The sequence below is a fragment of the Diadema antillarum genome, unplaced genomic scaffold, assembly GCF_040938485.1.
Source record: "Diadema antillarum isolate AM-2024a unplaced genomic scaffold, OU_Dant_1.0 scf00000071, whole genome shotgun sequence".
Taxonomy (NCBI): domain Eukaryota; kingdom Metazoa; phylum Echinodermata; class Echinoidea; order Diadematoida; family Diadematidae; genus Diadema; species Diadema antillarum.
In genome coordinates, this window is record NW_027270960.1 from 13,869,993 (window position 1) to 13,887,295 (window position 17,303).

The 17,303-nt window shown below is 39.9% G+C and overlaps 1 protein-coding gene across 1 annotated transcript in view; it reads right to left on the reverse strand.

The window, feature by feature from the left end:
- LOC139716862 (KICSTOR complex protein SZT2-like) overlaps nucleotides 1–17,303 on the reverse strand; it is a 108,826-nt gene that overhangs the window by 53,894 nt on the left and 37,629 nt on the right. Inside the window, exons 34-49 of the mRNA XM_071628391.1 lie at nucleotides 15,760–15,945; nucleotides 14,989–15,196; nucleotides 13,514–14,040; nucleotides 12,674–12,908; nucleotides 11,656–11,904; nucleotides 10,940–11,075; nucleotides 9,431–9,524; nucleotides 8,095–8,224; nucleotides 7,337–7,489; nucleotides 6,337–6,436; nucleotides 5,585–5,697; nucleotides 4,965–5,080; nucleotides 3,882–4,002; nucleotides 2,782–2,906; nucleotides 2,410–2,686; nucleotides 1,073–1,246 (exon numbers count right to left, since the gene is read on the reverse strand). Coding sequence (XP_071484492.1) covers nucleotides 1,073–1,246; nucleotides 2,410–2,686; nucleotides 2,782–2,906; nucleotides 3,882–4,002; nucleotides 4,965–5,080; nucleotides 5,585–5,697; nucleotides 6,337–6,436; nucleotides 7,337–7,489; nucleotides 8,095–8,224; nucleotides 9,431–9,524; nucleotides 10,940–11,075; nucleotides 11,656–11,904; nucleotides 12,674–12,908; nucleotides 13,514–14,040; nucleotides 14,989–15,196; nucleotides 15,760–15,945 — 2,944 coding nt within the window. The remainder of the gene's footprint in view (nucleotides 1–1,072; nucleotides 1,247–2,409; nucleotides 2,687–2,781; nucleotides 2,907–3,881; nucleotides 4,003–4,964; nucleotides 5,081–5,584; nucleotides 5,698–6,336; nucleotides 6,437–7,336; nucleotides 7,490–8,094; nucleotides 8,225–9,430; nucleotides 9,525–10,939; nucleotides 11,076–11,655; nucleotides 11,905–12,673; nucleotides 12,909–13,513; nucleotides 14,041–14,988; nucleotides 15,197–15,759; nucleotides 15,946–17,303) is intronic.

The following is a 17,303-nucleotide window of genomic DNA, read 5'->3' on the forward strand; positions in this document are numbered from 1 at the left end:
TGTTGCAGGCACTTTTTCAAGCTTATCTACATTAAAATTGGTTAATTTCAATGGTTAAAAGTTGACATAATCTAATTCATATCAATTTAACCAAAAAACACAATTTGCATTGGATTTGCACACGATATCATGAATTTGAGCCATTTTCGGGTTGACATGCATACGCAAAACATTACGTACATGTAACTTCAGAATGGTGTACCCGGACATCGCAAATTTGGTCTCAAAATATGCAGGAGACTTCGAAAAAAAAAAGTCAGGAAACAACGTGGCAAAATCTTTGCCCATTGCGGAATCACGGCGCGAAATGTCAAGGGGGGGTCAAATTGACCCCCCCCAGTTAGAATAGGGTTAAACTTGTGGATAGCACTTCATTCCAGAATTTGTGAAGATAAAAAGAAGATGCTGTATACAGAATCATATGACTCTCTCATGCATACATGAGCAAACTAATCACAAAATACTGTGCTGTGTCCATCGGACTGCCATTAGAGTCACATGCAGTATTGTTCTCTATCTCACTGAAGATGGGGAGAATGGTGTTCTTTAGAGGAAATTGGTAAAGTATTACACTCAACTGCAGTCTACGGTGTACCTGGCTATGACTGAGAGCCCTTTTGGGTGAGGGTGGGGTGAATGCGCAGTAGGCTGTACAGTGCTGTTTTCCATCCAGAAGTACTTTAACTGAATGATGTCCTCTTTCTTATACTCCAAACCACAGGATTTTGTGATGATTTCAAGCCCAGTAGACATTAACACAGAGCAGACTGAGAACTACACAATTCATGCATAGAAGTACAGCCGTATATTTTTACACTTTACACTCATGAAATCATGCACTGCAGTCAGTCAATCACACGCACACCAGTGGCGGATTCAGGCGGGGGCGTGCGCCCCCTCTTTATTTTTTGTTAAAACAAAAGAAATTAAAAGAAAAAAAATGGGGGGGGGGGAGCGCGTGCACCCCCATTCAATTTTGCAAAGGCGCTTCCAATTTATGGAATTCCTGGATCCGCCCCTGCACACACATACACATGTACAACACTTGGGTCCCAACCTGCGTTCAACCTACCTGGCTTCTTGGACGGGGTCTGGTTGGGTGCATACACACTCGTGTTGACCAGCGTCTGGAAATCCATCTGACCAAAGGGATCCTTGTGGGAGATGACCGATGGCAACGGGCAGTCCATCAAGACCACAGGGTTGCCACACCCATCTACCAGGCTGGTGGCCACACAAGCAGTACCTGATACAATGAATGATAATTGATGTGATTAAGATGTAGAGTGATCAGAAAGGGAGGTTTGTTCCCTCTGCACTCATTTACACACTGTATTAAAGTAAACACATACATGTATTTCATAAGTCACATATTCACATTCATATTCACATTTACTACTGACTTCCTGACTTCCTTTACTACTAAGTTCCTGGGATGACGAAGGATACTAAAAAATTCCATTTGTAAAAGTTTAGCAGGTATCTATTAGAGTATAACAATACCAATGTTGTACACTTCTTCTGTTTTGAAAATGAGTGTGTGCACAACTAGCAATTTACTGTTCTCCTTTAGCACTGAAGTTCACAAAAAAAAAACCTTCATATATTACTGTACTGAGAATTGACAATGCGTCTCAAGCTTCCATTAAACTTTGTTTCACTGCATGGATATTGGTCTTCCTTCAAAGTTTAACGGACAAGTTCACCTTCATAGACATGTGGATTGAGTGAATGCAACAATATCAGTACAACACATCAGTGAAAGTTTAGGGAAAATCGGTCAATCCGTTCAAAAGTTAAGAATTTTTTAAGTATCTGCGCAGTTACTGCTGGATGAGAAGACCACTACTACAGTGTATGATGTCATATGCGTACAACGACATAAAGAAAATAAAAAGATAATTTCACAAAATTTCTCTTTTTGAAAAAAGTGTACATTTCCTCAACTTGTAACGGACGTATGTTAAGGGTAATATTATTCCCCTTGCCTTCTGAAAGAGGGAAGTCAAAAGACCTTTTAAGCGAGGAAAGTAAAAATATGTTGAATTTTCTTTATATTTTCTTTATATCGTTGTACTCATGTGTCATCACAAGCTATAGTAGTCTTCTCGTCCAGCCTTCAGTGAGCAGAAACTTCAAAAGTTCATAACTCTAGAACAGATTGTCTGATTTTCCTCAAACTTTCACTAATGTGTTTTACTAATATTGCCGCATTCACTCAACCCACATGTCTGTGAAGGTGAACTTGTCCTTTAACTGATAGGACATTTTATAGTATTACAGACATCCACATCGCAATACAACCTCCTACATAGCACCAATGGCCAAGCACGGGAATATCTAACTCAGATATACTATGCTGTGACTTTTCAGAGTGAGTATTGTTTCATCTTTCGTCACTGGACATACCAGTTCCACCTTCTGCTTGGTGCGGCCTGTTGTACAGGAAGACGTCCGCCTCACTGGGCTCCATTGGAACCCCATGCCCGGTCGGGAGCTGCCAGCTGTGGCAGTCCTGGAAGTGGTTCTCAGGCTTGCCGTCGATGTACTTGGGCGGGTGCAGGAACTGGTTCTGGAGCAGGTTCTGGCGCAGGTAGTAGCGGACAGAGTTGAGGTACTGCATCGCCCACTGAGGGATGGTGAATTGGTAGGACTCGGTGGGAGGCTTGTTCCATGGCTGGATGAACTATGGTGGGGAAAAAAAATGAGACAGTTGACCGTGGGAAATGTGTGTTATAGCAAAAAAAGCTTGTCCTTAAACAGGTTGAAGTATTGAGTTACCTGGACATCATCTGGAGTCAGCTTACACAGAGGGTTCCTGGCCAGCATATCAGCAATCACATCCAGCGTGGCAGACTCCAACTTCTTTCTCAGGAGATCAACAAGGTCATTTGTGATCTCGGGACCTGTGGCAGTTAGAAAGATATTTTTCAGAGCTCATGTTTGCAAAATATTGTGAGAGATCTTTCACCTGTCAAAGGCTACTCCCAAGTTCTCGGGCAGGTGTCTATGGGAAATGCACTTTACGGCAAAATCAGGTTGTCCTCAACGGGTTTTGTCAAACAAGAGCAAAGCATCTTAAAATGTTCAACAATGGGTTCAGTAATAAGATCTTCAAGTCAAAGCAGTAATATTCATGTATGTACGTGTGTATATTCATATGACTGTATGTTTGTGTGTGTAAGGCATGTCTATATGTGTGGGTATACATGTACAATTGTATATGGATAGATGAATGGATAGATGTATAGACAAAGGGATACATACGTGTCCATTGTAGATGGATGGATATAAGTACTGTGTAGATAGAGGTTTAAGTTCATGCACGTTTGTATATCTGAAATCCTTCACATAAAGGATAACTTAAGAAATATGTTTTTGTTTTTTTGTTAACACACCTTACGCATTTAAATAAATAGCAGATTCATAGCATACTATTATTTTTCACAGCATAAGAGCAAATACAGTGGTTTCAGCTTTAAATGTATCTCACAGTGTTCTGCCCTTAAAACCAAATACGACATTCAGATAACATTTAAGCAAAATGAGAGAGGTTGCAAGAAAAGGTTATGGATAACTTTTAACCCTTTGCAAAACATATCTTCTGGTTTTTGACTGTGTGTATGACTCTGCTCCTAAATAGTGATCACAAGTGTTGCAAGTGGTTATAAAATTTGTGATTGTATAGAGTTCAGCAATGGGCATAGAAATGCATACGTACAGTACATGTTGAATTCATGATGCACTCAAAGTTCATAGTTTGTGTGTGTGTTGTTTAATTTGCAAGTAGCATCCAACTCACAAAATTTGCAAAGATAATACCCTACAGAATAATACAGCTTGAGTATAAAATAGATGACAAGCTAATGTCACAAGCCTACCTGCAGTGGTGACGCCAAAGACGTCCACCCTGATGATGTGATGTCCACCCTGTAGACTGGACGCCTTGGTGGTCACTGAGGAAATGGACTGGGTGTCAAAGCCGGAATCACTACGAGACCCCTGAAAACAAATGAACAAACAAACAAACAAACAATTTAGAATGAATTTGTGCCTGTAATTCTCCCTACTACAGAACTTGATATATGAACGTAAGAACAAGAAACTGAGCTTACCAAGCATCCAAGAATACCCCGGTATGTCAATATCATTGGTCAAACATCTATTGATACTTTTAAAGGATTTCCTACTATAATTTTCTGTCCTCTGTATTTACCATCATTTGAACATTAGGAAGTGCTAACAAAAATAAAGTTACATTGAGTGCATGTATGTATCTTCTCCAAGTGATACAACTATCCTGTGTTAAATACAAGTTAATATACGGTGTAGCTCTCCACTCAAAAAACTACACCAAACAGCATACAATGTAAGCAACATAAAATGATCATGACTCTTGCAAATATGTACCGCCTGTATTTGCTCTTGTAACAAACTGCATGAACCAGTCATCTCATACTACTTGTGCTGATGGAGCAGGCTTTGGATGTGAGTCTTTTACAGTATTTTTCAAGTAAGTTTTTTTTCAATGGATTATGGATAAATTTTCTGTTAAAAAAAAACTGTTCACCTTCACAATAAACTATTAACCTGTTGAGGATGAGTCCCGAGTAGACTCGGGCAAGTGTCTATGGGAAATGCGTGTTGTACGTAGCAAAATCAGTCCGTCCTCAACGGGTTAAAGTGACATGAGGACAGATCTCCATTATACAATGTACTTTGTGTGATCTGACATTGTCAGTCACTGATTGCTAACATTGTGAAATTGCCTAATACTTTTTTGCGCTGGGCGGGGTAAGATGACTTTGGCGTGTTTTTACAGTACCATTCCGCGAAATCAAGATATCAACTACTGGGACAATGTAATGCTATGGCAAGCAAAAATATTCATGTGCTTTTATTTGTGCGCTACGTAGTTTCTGGTTGCGTGAAAATTTCAACACCTCAAAAATCTTCACTTTTACAGTATTTCTTGGATGTCTGTTAGCATCACTCACCATATGTGAAGACACAGAGTCATCCTCAAGGTAAATAGATCCAGGGATGGTGTTCAGGGATTGGATGGACGTCGCTCTTGACACTGAAAGCATACACAACGATTAAGATAGGATCACCACTGGTAAATCAAATCTCCTCTAGGAACAAGGCAGATTAGAGTGAAATATACATTTTTGCATATAATGATCTAGTATTTTCACATCTTTGATCATTCAATTTCACAGAAAATATTGTGCAGTAATTTAATTCACAATGTCAACAGGATGCCACTAGACTTTACACAGTGACCGCTGGTCACACATTCACTTTCAATTTCAAAGAGTTTCGCTGGACATGTGTACATTTCTTTTACGCACATTAAAAAAAAAAAACCTACAAAATGCTGAACAAAAATGAGGAAGCTAGACGAAAAGTCGAAAATAAACTGAGAGGGAATTCCCATTCCTGCAGCCAAGGAATGCCCTCATCCCAGCCATCCCATCTGCTCTTGTCCCTCTCCTGAAGATCACCAAAGAAGAACTGCAGCTATTAAACATCACCACATGAAATGTTCTATGATAAAGGATCCCCCCTTCAAACATCCTACCTGACTGCGAGGCTGGCTGAGAGTTTGGTTGTGAGGCGCTGTGAGAGGACTCGGCTATCGAGCAGAGGCGAGAAGAGGCTGGGTGGTTTGATGCCACTGTCGATTCATACAGTCTTGGCAGTTATAGGAGAAAAAAAAAAATCAAAATAACAAATCAGAACACCTGGAAATGAAGGCCAACACTCAAAACAGTGTATTAGTACACCTTTTCACAGGGAAAGGGGTGGGTCTGAGAGACACAAGTTTGCCTCTTGCCAAAATTAATCTCATCCATTTGATATGCAATGCCAAATGTAAATGTGATGCAATACTTGAAACTTTATCTCATGATATATTTTAAAAGCAGTGGTATGAATCAAAGCAAAGTATTGTGATCAGTATCAAAATATTTAATAACATACCTCTTTACATTTCTGTGGGACAATACAAACAGCAGGAAAAATATTTCAATCTTACATGTGGTTTAATACTGAAGACAACACAACAGGGAATTTTGAAGATGATGGATAACAAAGTGACACATAAGTGATTGATATGATTTCGGTCGAAGAAATTAAGAATTAAGATCTGACAGATGATTTTCTGCATCACTGTGACTGGACGAGGCAGTTGTGACATCTCATACATGTATTATCTTCTTTCATCCAATTTCCATATTTCTTGCATATATACACTACCATGGAAGTCACAAATAAAAGTATGAAGACATGACAAGAATGTCAACTCTTTTATATACAATGTAGGCTACCTACCTGAGATAGAATACCTCCCCTGAGCTCTCCCTGTACACAAAGAGATTTTTCCTATCTTGGACCGCAAATGCAGTGAGGGCCGTTTTCATCGCCTGTAAGCCTAAATAGGGTGAAGAAAAACAAGAACAATCAATGACAATGAAAATGCAAGCTGTCACTTCACTATGCTTGGGGAAGGGATATGCGGGAGAGGAAACCCAACTGCCAAGAAGATTCCTTGGTATTACTGAAAACATATAACTGCAATGCAACTTTCACAGATATTATGCAGAGTTTGTCTGCATTTGCCAGAGGGAAACTATACTTTCAACAGTCTACCATAATGATTCATTTACAATATTCTTTTGAGCATATTACAATGCAACTTTAATAGAGGTGACGAAAGGTCTGACTGCATTAGCCAGTAACAACTAGAAGAAATCATGTCCTTGATATTCAGTCTAGAGATGTTGTGGTCTGTCGCTGTAAAACTATACAGGCCCCTTCCTCAATACCTGCAATCTCTTCACTGTGATAAATATTTTTTTCATCTGAATAACTTGCTCAGATCAAGCCGTAATCTCTGAAATCTTATAATGCCGATGGATATTTCATGTCTAACATTCTTAAATATCAAGTAGTTATCATCAAGAGCCACATTGGCAGTAAATTTTTGGTGGTAAATTTTGCACTTGATTTGCATTCTAACAATCAAGTACACATGTACAGCTGTATGAATTTCAAATACTTACTTCTGTGAGTTATATTTTTACTGGCCCCTTACATTCTCACTATGAAGGACAAACAGCTACAGGCTACATCTACATGTACCCTCTTTGTATAACAAATATTTTCTATGAGATGTGCATTTTCATGATCACATGTTGATTTTCAGAAGTAATATGTGTTTATCTCACATTTGAGTTGCAATTCAACAATCAAATCAAGGCGTAAAAGGTATCGCAATGACAGTCATATCCAATGCATTCTAACAAAGCGACATGAAATCTTAGACAGTTACCCCTGGATGCAGCCCCGTGTCTGTGTGAAGGTTTGAGTCGTGAGTGCACTTGGAGCGAGGTAGTGAAGACCCTGTCACAGGCAAAGTGGCCTGGGTTGAAGTCGAGGGTGGCAGCCAAGTAATCCTTAGCTTCCTGCTCACTTTCATCAGCATCTGAAAAAGTGATGAACATTCATTTCTATCATTTGAACACTGTCAACGGTAACTCTTGATTACATAATATTATATGCAAAGCTTTGTCTTCTTCTTGTGTTTTTCTCTTCATACTGATTGATAAATATCAGTTGGAATTACAAACAAGCCCAACCTCATCAAAGTGACAGATTATGAGTTTACTGCTTAAGAGAAATCAACTGAGACACAGTACAATATATCAAAATCACAACTGAATAATGCTTGATGTGAAAATTGGAAAAAAAATAAGGTCTTGATCTGAAATCACTTTAACCACAGCTTTGAAAAACAGAAGTCAACTTCATTATTCAGTGTCAGATCATTGTATCTCTAGAGTCCGATCAAATCAACGGATCTCTAGAGTCCGATCAAATCAACGGAATGAAACATACATGTTGTACATGTACCAGGTAAATCATTTCAAAAGTAATGCTACATTGTACCATTTCTTATATTCATTCTTTCTTATGAGTATGGTATACCATATTACAAAATGCTACCATTTATTTGTACAGAACTTCAATATGAGGGTTATACACGTGTATGCTCTCAATGGGTGGGATGTCTCTTCACCGTGAACCCACCTAGGTCATCAGAGAGCCTCCTTTCAATGGGAAGGGTGTGGTCCTCCTGCTTCCAGATGTCCTCATCACTCTCAGGGACCAGCAGCCGGTTGCACACCTTACGGTTGTCAAGCTCCTGCAGCAGCAGTCGCTATGGATACCAAAAGATGCATGCCATCATGTTATCATCTTTCAATTCACTGGTCCCCCTGCTTCATTGTGAGGGATTAGGAGACAAACTTCTGTCCTGCTTAAGGTGGCTACAACTTATGCTGTGTTCTGTACTAACTTGAAAACTACCTGCCCAAAACACAGTACGTGGGTATAACAATAAACCATGCACACTTATTGTGACACTTGACACTCACAGCAATGGGTAGACGCCTGTTAAGATGAAAAGAGACATCATAGCTATCGCATGGCAAGTGATAACACTGCACAATAAGCAATTTTCTACTCTGTCTGAGGAACATTTCAAATAAGCCACTGCAGTGAAGAAAATGAAATGCCTGCATTCAGTTTGTCAGGGTATCATTAGTAACTACACATCAACAAGGGACAGTGGTATTTTTCAGCAAACGTACAGTGTATGACTGCATTTTGCAACTTGTAGTCTCTATTTTGTGATGACAGAAATATATTACAGACATTACATAACATTTTGTTGTACTAAAGCAGAGCTGCCATAGGTCTGGCTTGCAATTACTGCATGCAAGCACAATATCAGCAGATTTCACACAGAATGTGATGTCCAACTGCATTTGCTTCAATATAGAATTTTAGATGCTAATAGTAATACAGGACAACATTAACGCATGACTAGTGTGCACTACAGTGTATTTTTCTTGCAAATGTTACTGTAGTATCACTAGACATTACAATAATTCTATTTGGAACATTCTACATAAAAATTATCATTTTCATCATTATTATATCATTGATTTAAATTCAAATACAATACAATACAAATACAAATGAATGCTTTGTCATATCCAACACAAAACCGTATGTGAAACACAGCTCACAGCAGAGCTTTCACAGAATAATGAACCAGGGAGCTGTTTCATGAAGTCATCACATGGAAGTCTTTAGATAAATCTCAGAATGACCATAGTTGCTCATATACATGTATGTATTGTAGCTATGTAAAGTAAAATCCATTTCATTAAGTCTCTCATAAGTGCATCTTATGAGCGAAAAGTCTCCCATAGGACTTCTACAAAACGAACCCCAGGTGTCATGTGGCACAGACAGAGAGGTCATGTGACACAACACTTGATATGTGAGCAGATCACATGACATCATTATCATTGAGGGAGACTGTGATCTATAAATGAAAAGGTGTGTATAGTCTTACCTGGTTCACCAGTCTGCACTTGTTGGAAATGGCCTCTGACACAAACTGGTAGGTTTCCTTCTGATCCAGTAACTTTTTGCTCTCATTTCTTTCTCTGCATCAACACAAAAACAAGCAACAAAAAACAATGACATAGTACGAAAATAATCCAATTGTGTATGATGGCTAACACAGTAATTTCAGCAGATACTGTAGACTACTAACAATAGCTGCACTGTTTACAGTGCACAATTACGAGTAATTGAGGGTAATGTGTAACATTTTACAGAAAATATATTTCATATATACAAGTACGTATATATGGGTGACTTTTGGAGTGGCAAGACAGCATGTCACCTAAAATGGGGCGGAAAAAAAAGAATGAAATATCAAAAAGACATACACATGTAGGTCCAAATCTGCAACGGCACTGTGGTTGTTAATGCAGTAGCGCCATCTACTGAGCTAAAAACCGGTTCATGGCAGTAACACAATGAAGTGAGAACAAATACTAAATACATGCACATCACCTCATTTCATTCTCTCTGATACATGTATCTTTTATAATTCATCAATTGGTGTATTTGTGCATTTAAATGCGGATCAAGCATCTTAAATTACTTAACCCTAACAGGGCCGCTGGGGGGTGGGGCAGAATCTGCCCCCCCCCCCCCCCCCCGACGTTTCGCGCTATAATTCTGTAACGTGAGAAGGCCTCGTCGCGAGGCTTCTTGACTTTCTTCAATCAGGTCTCGCGCAACTTTTGAGACCAAATTTACAACGTCCGCGCATACTTTTTTGAAGCCACGCCTATTTTTGTAATGACATGTCGCCCCAAAACGGGCACAATTTTGTGATTTTGTGTACATTTCCTATGGAAAACAGTGCTCTGTCATGAAAGTCAGAAAAACCTGATTATTTTTACAATTAATCACTTTCATTGATTGATTTTATGCTAATTATGGTAGAAAAGTGGTCAGTGACAATTTCCAATAAAAAAACAAGGAAAAAACAAAAGATGAAAAACAAAGAAATACGTAAGAAATTCTGAAAACAATAAAATACATAAGAAATGAAATGAGTTTTGGGAGTGTTTGTGATTTTTAATTGTTGAATATGCTAAAACAGATTTACAGACCAAAAAGTAGACTCTGAATGCTTTTAATTAGGCTAATATATGATCTTGAGCTTAATTTGCATAATTAATTAATTCAAATTAGAAATTGATCATTTCAAAAAATCTTATAACACAATCTTGTAGATTATGACGTGGGTGTCACGCATGCCAAATTTCGTCGCGATCACACCATCAATGGCTGAGATCTCGGGGGGGGGGGGGGGGGGGGGGGGCGGAATCCGCCCCCCTCCGGATTTAGCTTAGCCAAAAGAGCCCGGCCTGATTAGGGTTAAAGAGGGTAACGGCAAATGAATAAAAAATGAATAAATGAAAAAAAATATATACATATACAGCGTCTATCAGACACAAAAACAAAAACAGAAAGAGATATCAAGTCATGAGCCATTTGCTACCTTGTGTGAAAGAACAAGTTGACCTTGTCCCTGCAGAGTTTGAGAATGAGCCAAAAGTCCGGCATCGTGCCATGGAAGACATCCATGGAGGTGGCGAGTTCTTCCGGATCGACATCACTGGAGCTGGCCTCGTAGCCTGCACATTCAGGAAAGACAATTTTGTGCCGCAGAAGCTTTCACTTATGCATCAACTGCAACCAGACGTAGGGATACTCTTTTCTATCCTTTTCCTTTTCTATCATCTGCAGTGTCAAAGTGTTTTCATGTTTGTACAGGGAACACACATCTTTATTCAAACTTTGGCAAGTTTTGCAACTTATGTTATTAGAGAGCAAATACTGGTCTGCTTGAAGAATGAGGGAAGTTTTGCCATTTTGATGGTACAAAGTGTTTTAAAAAAATCTGAAATATATAGATTCCCTTTTGACTCAACAAGATAGGCATTCTGATACATTTGAATTTGATAATTAGTAGAATCAGGATTTTTGCTTAATCATACTTTTACAACAGCTCTGAATACTTCTGTTGAGACATTGACAATGATTTGGCATTCAACTAAAGATTCATTCAATCTGTAGTATCAAACACTTGAATTTCTTCAGGACATACAAAACACTATGTACAGGAAGGCCACAGGTCATTAACTATACAAAGCACAGATACAGGATCACATATGGTGCAACCAAGAGAGCAGCCCTTGACAATCACACACGCACCTTCTTCATCATTATCTCCTGTGCTACCACTCTGGCTGACGTAGCTCTGGAACAGGCTGGAGGGCCCGCTGGATATACCCCCACTGCCTTGTCGGCTGTGGGTGGGCCTCTTGGTCCCCTCCTGGCCCCCGGACCCAACCTGAACCCTGACCGGTGAGCTGGAGGTGGAGGATCCCAGAGGGGAGGGGCTGGTCACTTGGCTGGTAGGCGAGGGCGTGTCGTCCGGAACGTGGGACAGAGTGGTTGATGCTGATTGGAAATATTTGAGAGGAAAATATAAACAGAATACCATTATAAGTCAAGGAAACATACAAACCAAAATCAACAGACCTGATGATATACTACTATATGACACACTCACTCACCGATTTGTACAGCTGTACAAGGAACTCCATTTAACCCGTTGAGGATGGACTGATTTTGCTACAACATGTATTTCCCATAGACACCTGCCCGAGTATACTCGGGACTCGTTGTCAACGGGTTAACAAATATAGAGACAAATATTATTAAAGCACAAGCAGGTTTGACTGCATATATATATACCTTGCTGTATGCATTTCCTAAAATTCTCGCATTGATTCCTGTTAAGGGTGTATACAATGCCTGACATTACATTACCAAGAGTGTTTTGAAAACTATCCTGCTTATAAGACACAGAGATCACACGAATTGACATCGCATGGTTTGAATCAGAAGTACATTGCACTTGAAATCCAGAAAAATGATTACTATGCAAGTAATTCCAACTAGTACCTTTTGATAATTAGCATTCACTAGCTAGTTCAAATACCTTGTTGTTGAAACTAAAATTGTAATTACAGCACAGCGTATACCAGAATAGGAACTTGGATGTCATCAATTCTTTCACAAGTGAATACCACAAAGACAAATGTCATTATAGGCACCGAGCAAAATCTATGCGGCCACAATCGATGAACAGGTTAATGCATCTATGCAAAGTCCTGATCAAGCTTTATGAACATTTTTTTTAAAAGACATGACCTCTCTTTCTCACCAAGTTCTCCATCTGATAGCACAGCCTCGTCGCTCGCCCGGGTCAGAACCTCAAAGCTGATGCTGCTCCTCCTCAGAGTGCTGGTTCCCTCTGAGCCCTCCCCGCTGAACACCTCCTCTTTATCACTTCCATCCTCATCATCATCACCTGGCTGGTTTCCCATGGCAACCTCAAGGTTGGCATCTGGCTGGTCCATGCAGCTAGGGTCTTCAAGTGTTGGCTCTTCAGACAGCACCTTTGAACAAGATTAAGATGGAGAGGTCGACAGGCAGACAGGTAAACCTAACGATTGCATTAACTGGATTTTATATTGAGAGTAGTCACATAATATTCCAGGCATGTATACATACTTCCTTAATATGCAAACAGGAACAGAGAAAAAAAAATGGTAGTGAATTTTTGCGGTTGATCATTCATCCAAATTAGTAATGATAAATCTTTCTACCTCTTGATATAACTCAGAAGGAAATATATGAACGAATGAATGTACACAAGACAAATGTGACTTCAGATGTCCTTCTACGTAAATGTCTTCTTCTCCGGAACATACCATTATCATTATTATCATATTTCGCATCCGTAAAGAACAAAGACTCATATGGGACTAAAGCCATGAGTACAGACAAAACTTTCATGTCAGAGTTGTGGAGATAGTCCTCACATACCCTTTGGGAAGTGCGTTATAGAAATACACGTGCTGTGAGGTATTATAAAATTTTCTTGCTCAAGAAGGCACTGTCAAGCTTACAGGTCATTTGCCATATTTACACAGATGAACTCATCAGAGATATGTGTAAGAAAATACTCCTTTCCACTGTGTAACACAAGTGATACACATACCATGATAGAGCTGCCGCTGCTCCTTGAGATATTATCCTCCGCATGTCGGACCATGTCATCTCCCTCCGCCCCTTCAGTGGGAAACTCTCCCTCCGTCTTGTCCACGTTCCCCTCACCAATTTCCTTCTCCTCCCTATCTTCAGCTTTTCCCTCCCCAATCTCCTCGCCATTTGCCCCATCATCAGCTGGCAGGGGCTCGGTCTCCATAGCGACCAGTGTCACACCCTCATCCAGGGTTGCCTCATCCTCCACATCATCCATCTCCTCCCCTGGCTTCCCATCCTCCTCCTCTTCTTCCCCACTGTTGCCATGGCGATGACTTGCAACATCACCGTCCTCCTTCTCCAGTGAATCTAAATCAGATGGATGCCGGTCCTTGCTCTCTTGCATCTTCATCACACTACCCGCCCCTTGGGTCAAAGATGGGTCAGAGGGAGCATCTCGCTTTTCATCCTTGGTCCTCTTGGCTGGGTGCTTCTCAGGAGATGGAGGGGTGTAGATGATGGTGGTGGTTGGGACGACCAGTCCTACAGGTGGATTCATTGCAGTAAAATATCCATTTTCGGTGATTCTGCTCTCACTCTTTGATTTTATTGGCATTATTTCTTTCACATCATGTCATTTACCAGCAAACTATCCCTTCAGCACACTGTTGTCACTCATGGTTTCATTCACTTGGAATATGCAGACAAATGATTTCAAGCTGAATGTCATTAACTCTAACAAAATATCTGCATTTGGCAATAATCTTTAACATGATGAATGAAAAAATCCATGAATAGAATGGTAGAGAAGCATATTTAGTTGTTTCTTGGCATACTTATCATCATTTATATTCCCCCATTTGCCATATGCAGAATGAAGTTTAAAATTTAGTGGTTCTAATCAATCACAAAGTCTATCAAGTACAATGTAAGTTTCAGCAAAAGAGAAAAGACAACATATATAGGGAACTGGTTTTTGTTCAAATATCTGACCTCTATTCTCAGTTTATCTGTGAAAATGTAAACAATTTTTTTTCCTGAATATCTGAGATGATGTGCCACATACACTGTACGACGATGACTCAAACATAAACAGACAAGAGAGGTCTTGTTGCACAGATGTGAAGGAAGAATAAGAGCAGGAGTCTGGCTAGGGTGACAGGGAAAGTGAAAACCAGGGACGTGTTGCATAAGACTATGGTAACTTTACAATAGATGGTATATAAATCTGCAATCAATGATAACTACCATAGCAACACTATTCTATAGCTAACAATCAAAGCCACAAAATCACTGATGGTTACCAATAATTGCAGAATTACCATTAATTGTAAAGTTACCATAGTTTTACACAACAGGGCCCAGAACATAACAGGGAGCAAGAGATAGATTTAAAAAAAATCAAGCGATGTTGAAGAAATTCAAATTGGGTCATTTGAGTTACCGCCCTACATCACCAAGTAACTCAAATGACCCGAGGGCCAAACTGACCTTGACCATCCTTGGCTGACCCCTCATGGTGGTCAGTCTGCCGCTGCGCCTCCTGGCCCTGCTCCCGCAGCTGAAGACAGGACTCTAGAGCCGTCTTGATGGCCTCACTCTTCCGCAGGGTCTCGGCGTGGAGCTGGTCTAGGGACAGGTAGTAGTAGTCCTGGACCTTGCTGAACTGGTACTTTGGGATACTAAGTCTCTCAAATTCCTGGATAATGACATGAAAATTCAAGGACTGTTTACCTCATATTCACAAAACACACACCTGAAACAAATGCAGAATGCTACCATCTTTGATGTCACAGCATACAACTACATGTATAACTACATTTCTAAACTCATTCAATTTGCAGTCGCGCTAGTTGGGGCAAACAGCTGAGCACAAAACTCACCTTTTTGCCAATCTATGCATTTATGATTGACACTATCAGTACTTTTGAGCTCTTGCTGATTATCTTCTGAATATTCAAAATCATTAACATTTTCATCTTCTCTACTGTCTGTTCTCATCACTCCTGATATGAGTGTCAATTCTGACAGATACGTGGTAAAAAACAAACAAACAAACAAAGACATATTAAATCACTGCATTAGAAATGGCTACATTATAAATGATAGAGAACAGAAGAAAATGATGTATCCTACATGTGTATGTACTTTTACGGAATGCTTATCTGTGTTGATATCACCTTCTTGACATACAGCTATACAAAAATCCAGACCATTTAAACCATAATGGTGTTGCTGGTACTGATGCCAGAAATTTCTTACACTCGTGAACTTTGCCAGGCTCTGCTCGGAGCCAAAGACAAACTGCAGGGCCAACTCTTCAGCTATGCAATTTGCCTTCCCAACGGAGTGTTCCACGTGATCAGCCACCATTTCTAGGGTTGCCATGGTAACTTGTTTGGTGTAGAGCATTGCGGACACAATCTCATCTTGCAGAAGCCACTTCACCTGTAAGTATCAAAGACAAAAACAGTTCTTTCATTTCATTTTCATACATTTCATGTACAGTACTGTATTTTCCTTTGGCTCATTTCCAACAAAAATGGTATTATAGTAAAACATTTACAAAAACATACTGAAAAACACAATATTTTTGTGGCATGAAATTTTTGCAAATGGGAGCCGACGGCCTTTATATTCACAGCATGGAATTTTCGTAAGTTGTCTCTAAATTCAATGCATATAGTGTAGACAAGATCTTTAGTGTGCCTTTTAATTTCACGAAACTCAGGTCTCGCAAAATTCGCGAAATCACAATGCACGCGAACATTCCTCGTTTTACAGTAGTCATACAAAATCAGTACAATATTGTGATAAAGGGAAATACTGCGAACGGAAATACGATTTTATGCTGTGACTTTATTCCAACTCATTGAAATCGAGAAGGATGTTGTAAAAATAGATACACCTTCCTCCCAGGTCTCTCTTTTCATAAAAAGTGAGGATAAATAAATTCTCCTTAAAGTGAAAAACAAAGTTCTGGTAAGGGCTTGAAAACCCGTCTGGCACCATTTCATATTTGCTTGCAATTTATCGAAAGGGTCTACAAAGAAACTTACCTAGCTGACGTGGTTTGCCGGAATGATGAGTCGTTTTGGAGTATTTTGAGAAAAATAATAAAAGTCGGAAAACCGACTTTTATTCCAGAAGGCTCCAGACTAACTCGGTCTCAGAGAAAACTCGACCCTATTTCAGACAATTTACACGCAGTTCGTGATCGCCATTTTCTACTGTAAAATACGAAACGAGGCCTAACTGAACAGACAGGAAAGTGCGTGCTAATCCTGTATAAAACAAATGGACAGCGCGCGGTCCTCAAGCCTATACGCACATCACCTCAGTTGCTGAGACGCGCGGTCTTTGAAGTTTTTGTTGTTGTTTATCAAGCGTCTTTGATTGTCTTTAGAGGTGCTTGACAGGCGCACAGTAATTTTGCATGCGCGCCAAAGAGGTTTTTTATGTGCGAGTTGTAACAATTCGGACCATTACTGCGAGTACTAGTAGCCATCAGAACGCGAAGCGCTACAATGTAGTTTATACAGGCCGCTCCAATAGTAGGACACTGTACAATCCAGAGGGACAACCAATACAACTCAGCCCGCCGTCAAAGCGAGGCCGAGTTATCCCCGAGTCCGAGTTTAGCCTGACCCCGTTCGGGTGAGTTAAAGTTCTGAGACTGAACCTTTTTGGTTAATATTTCGCATTTTCGTCGTTGCCCATCGAATATCTTGTTATTACAGCGTTATTCCGCACATTTCCTACAAGGCATACGTTCACATTTGGGAGCGAAATTTGACAACTTTTGC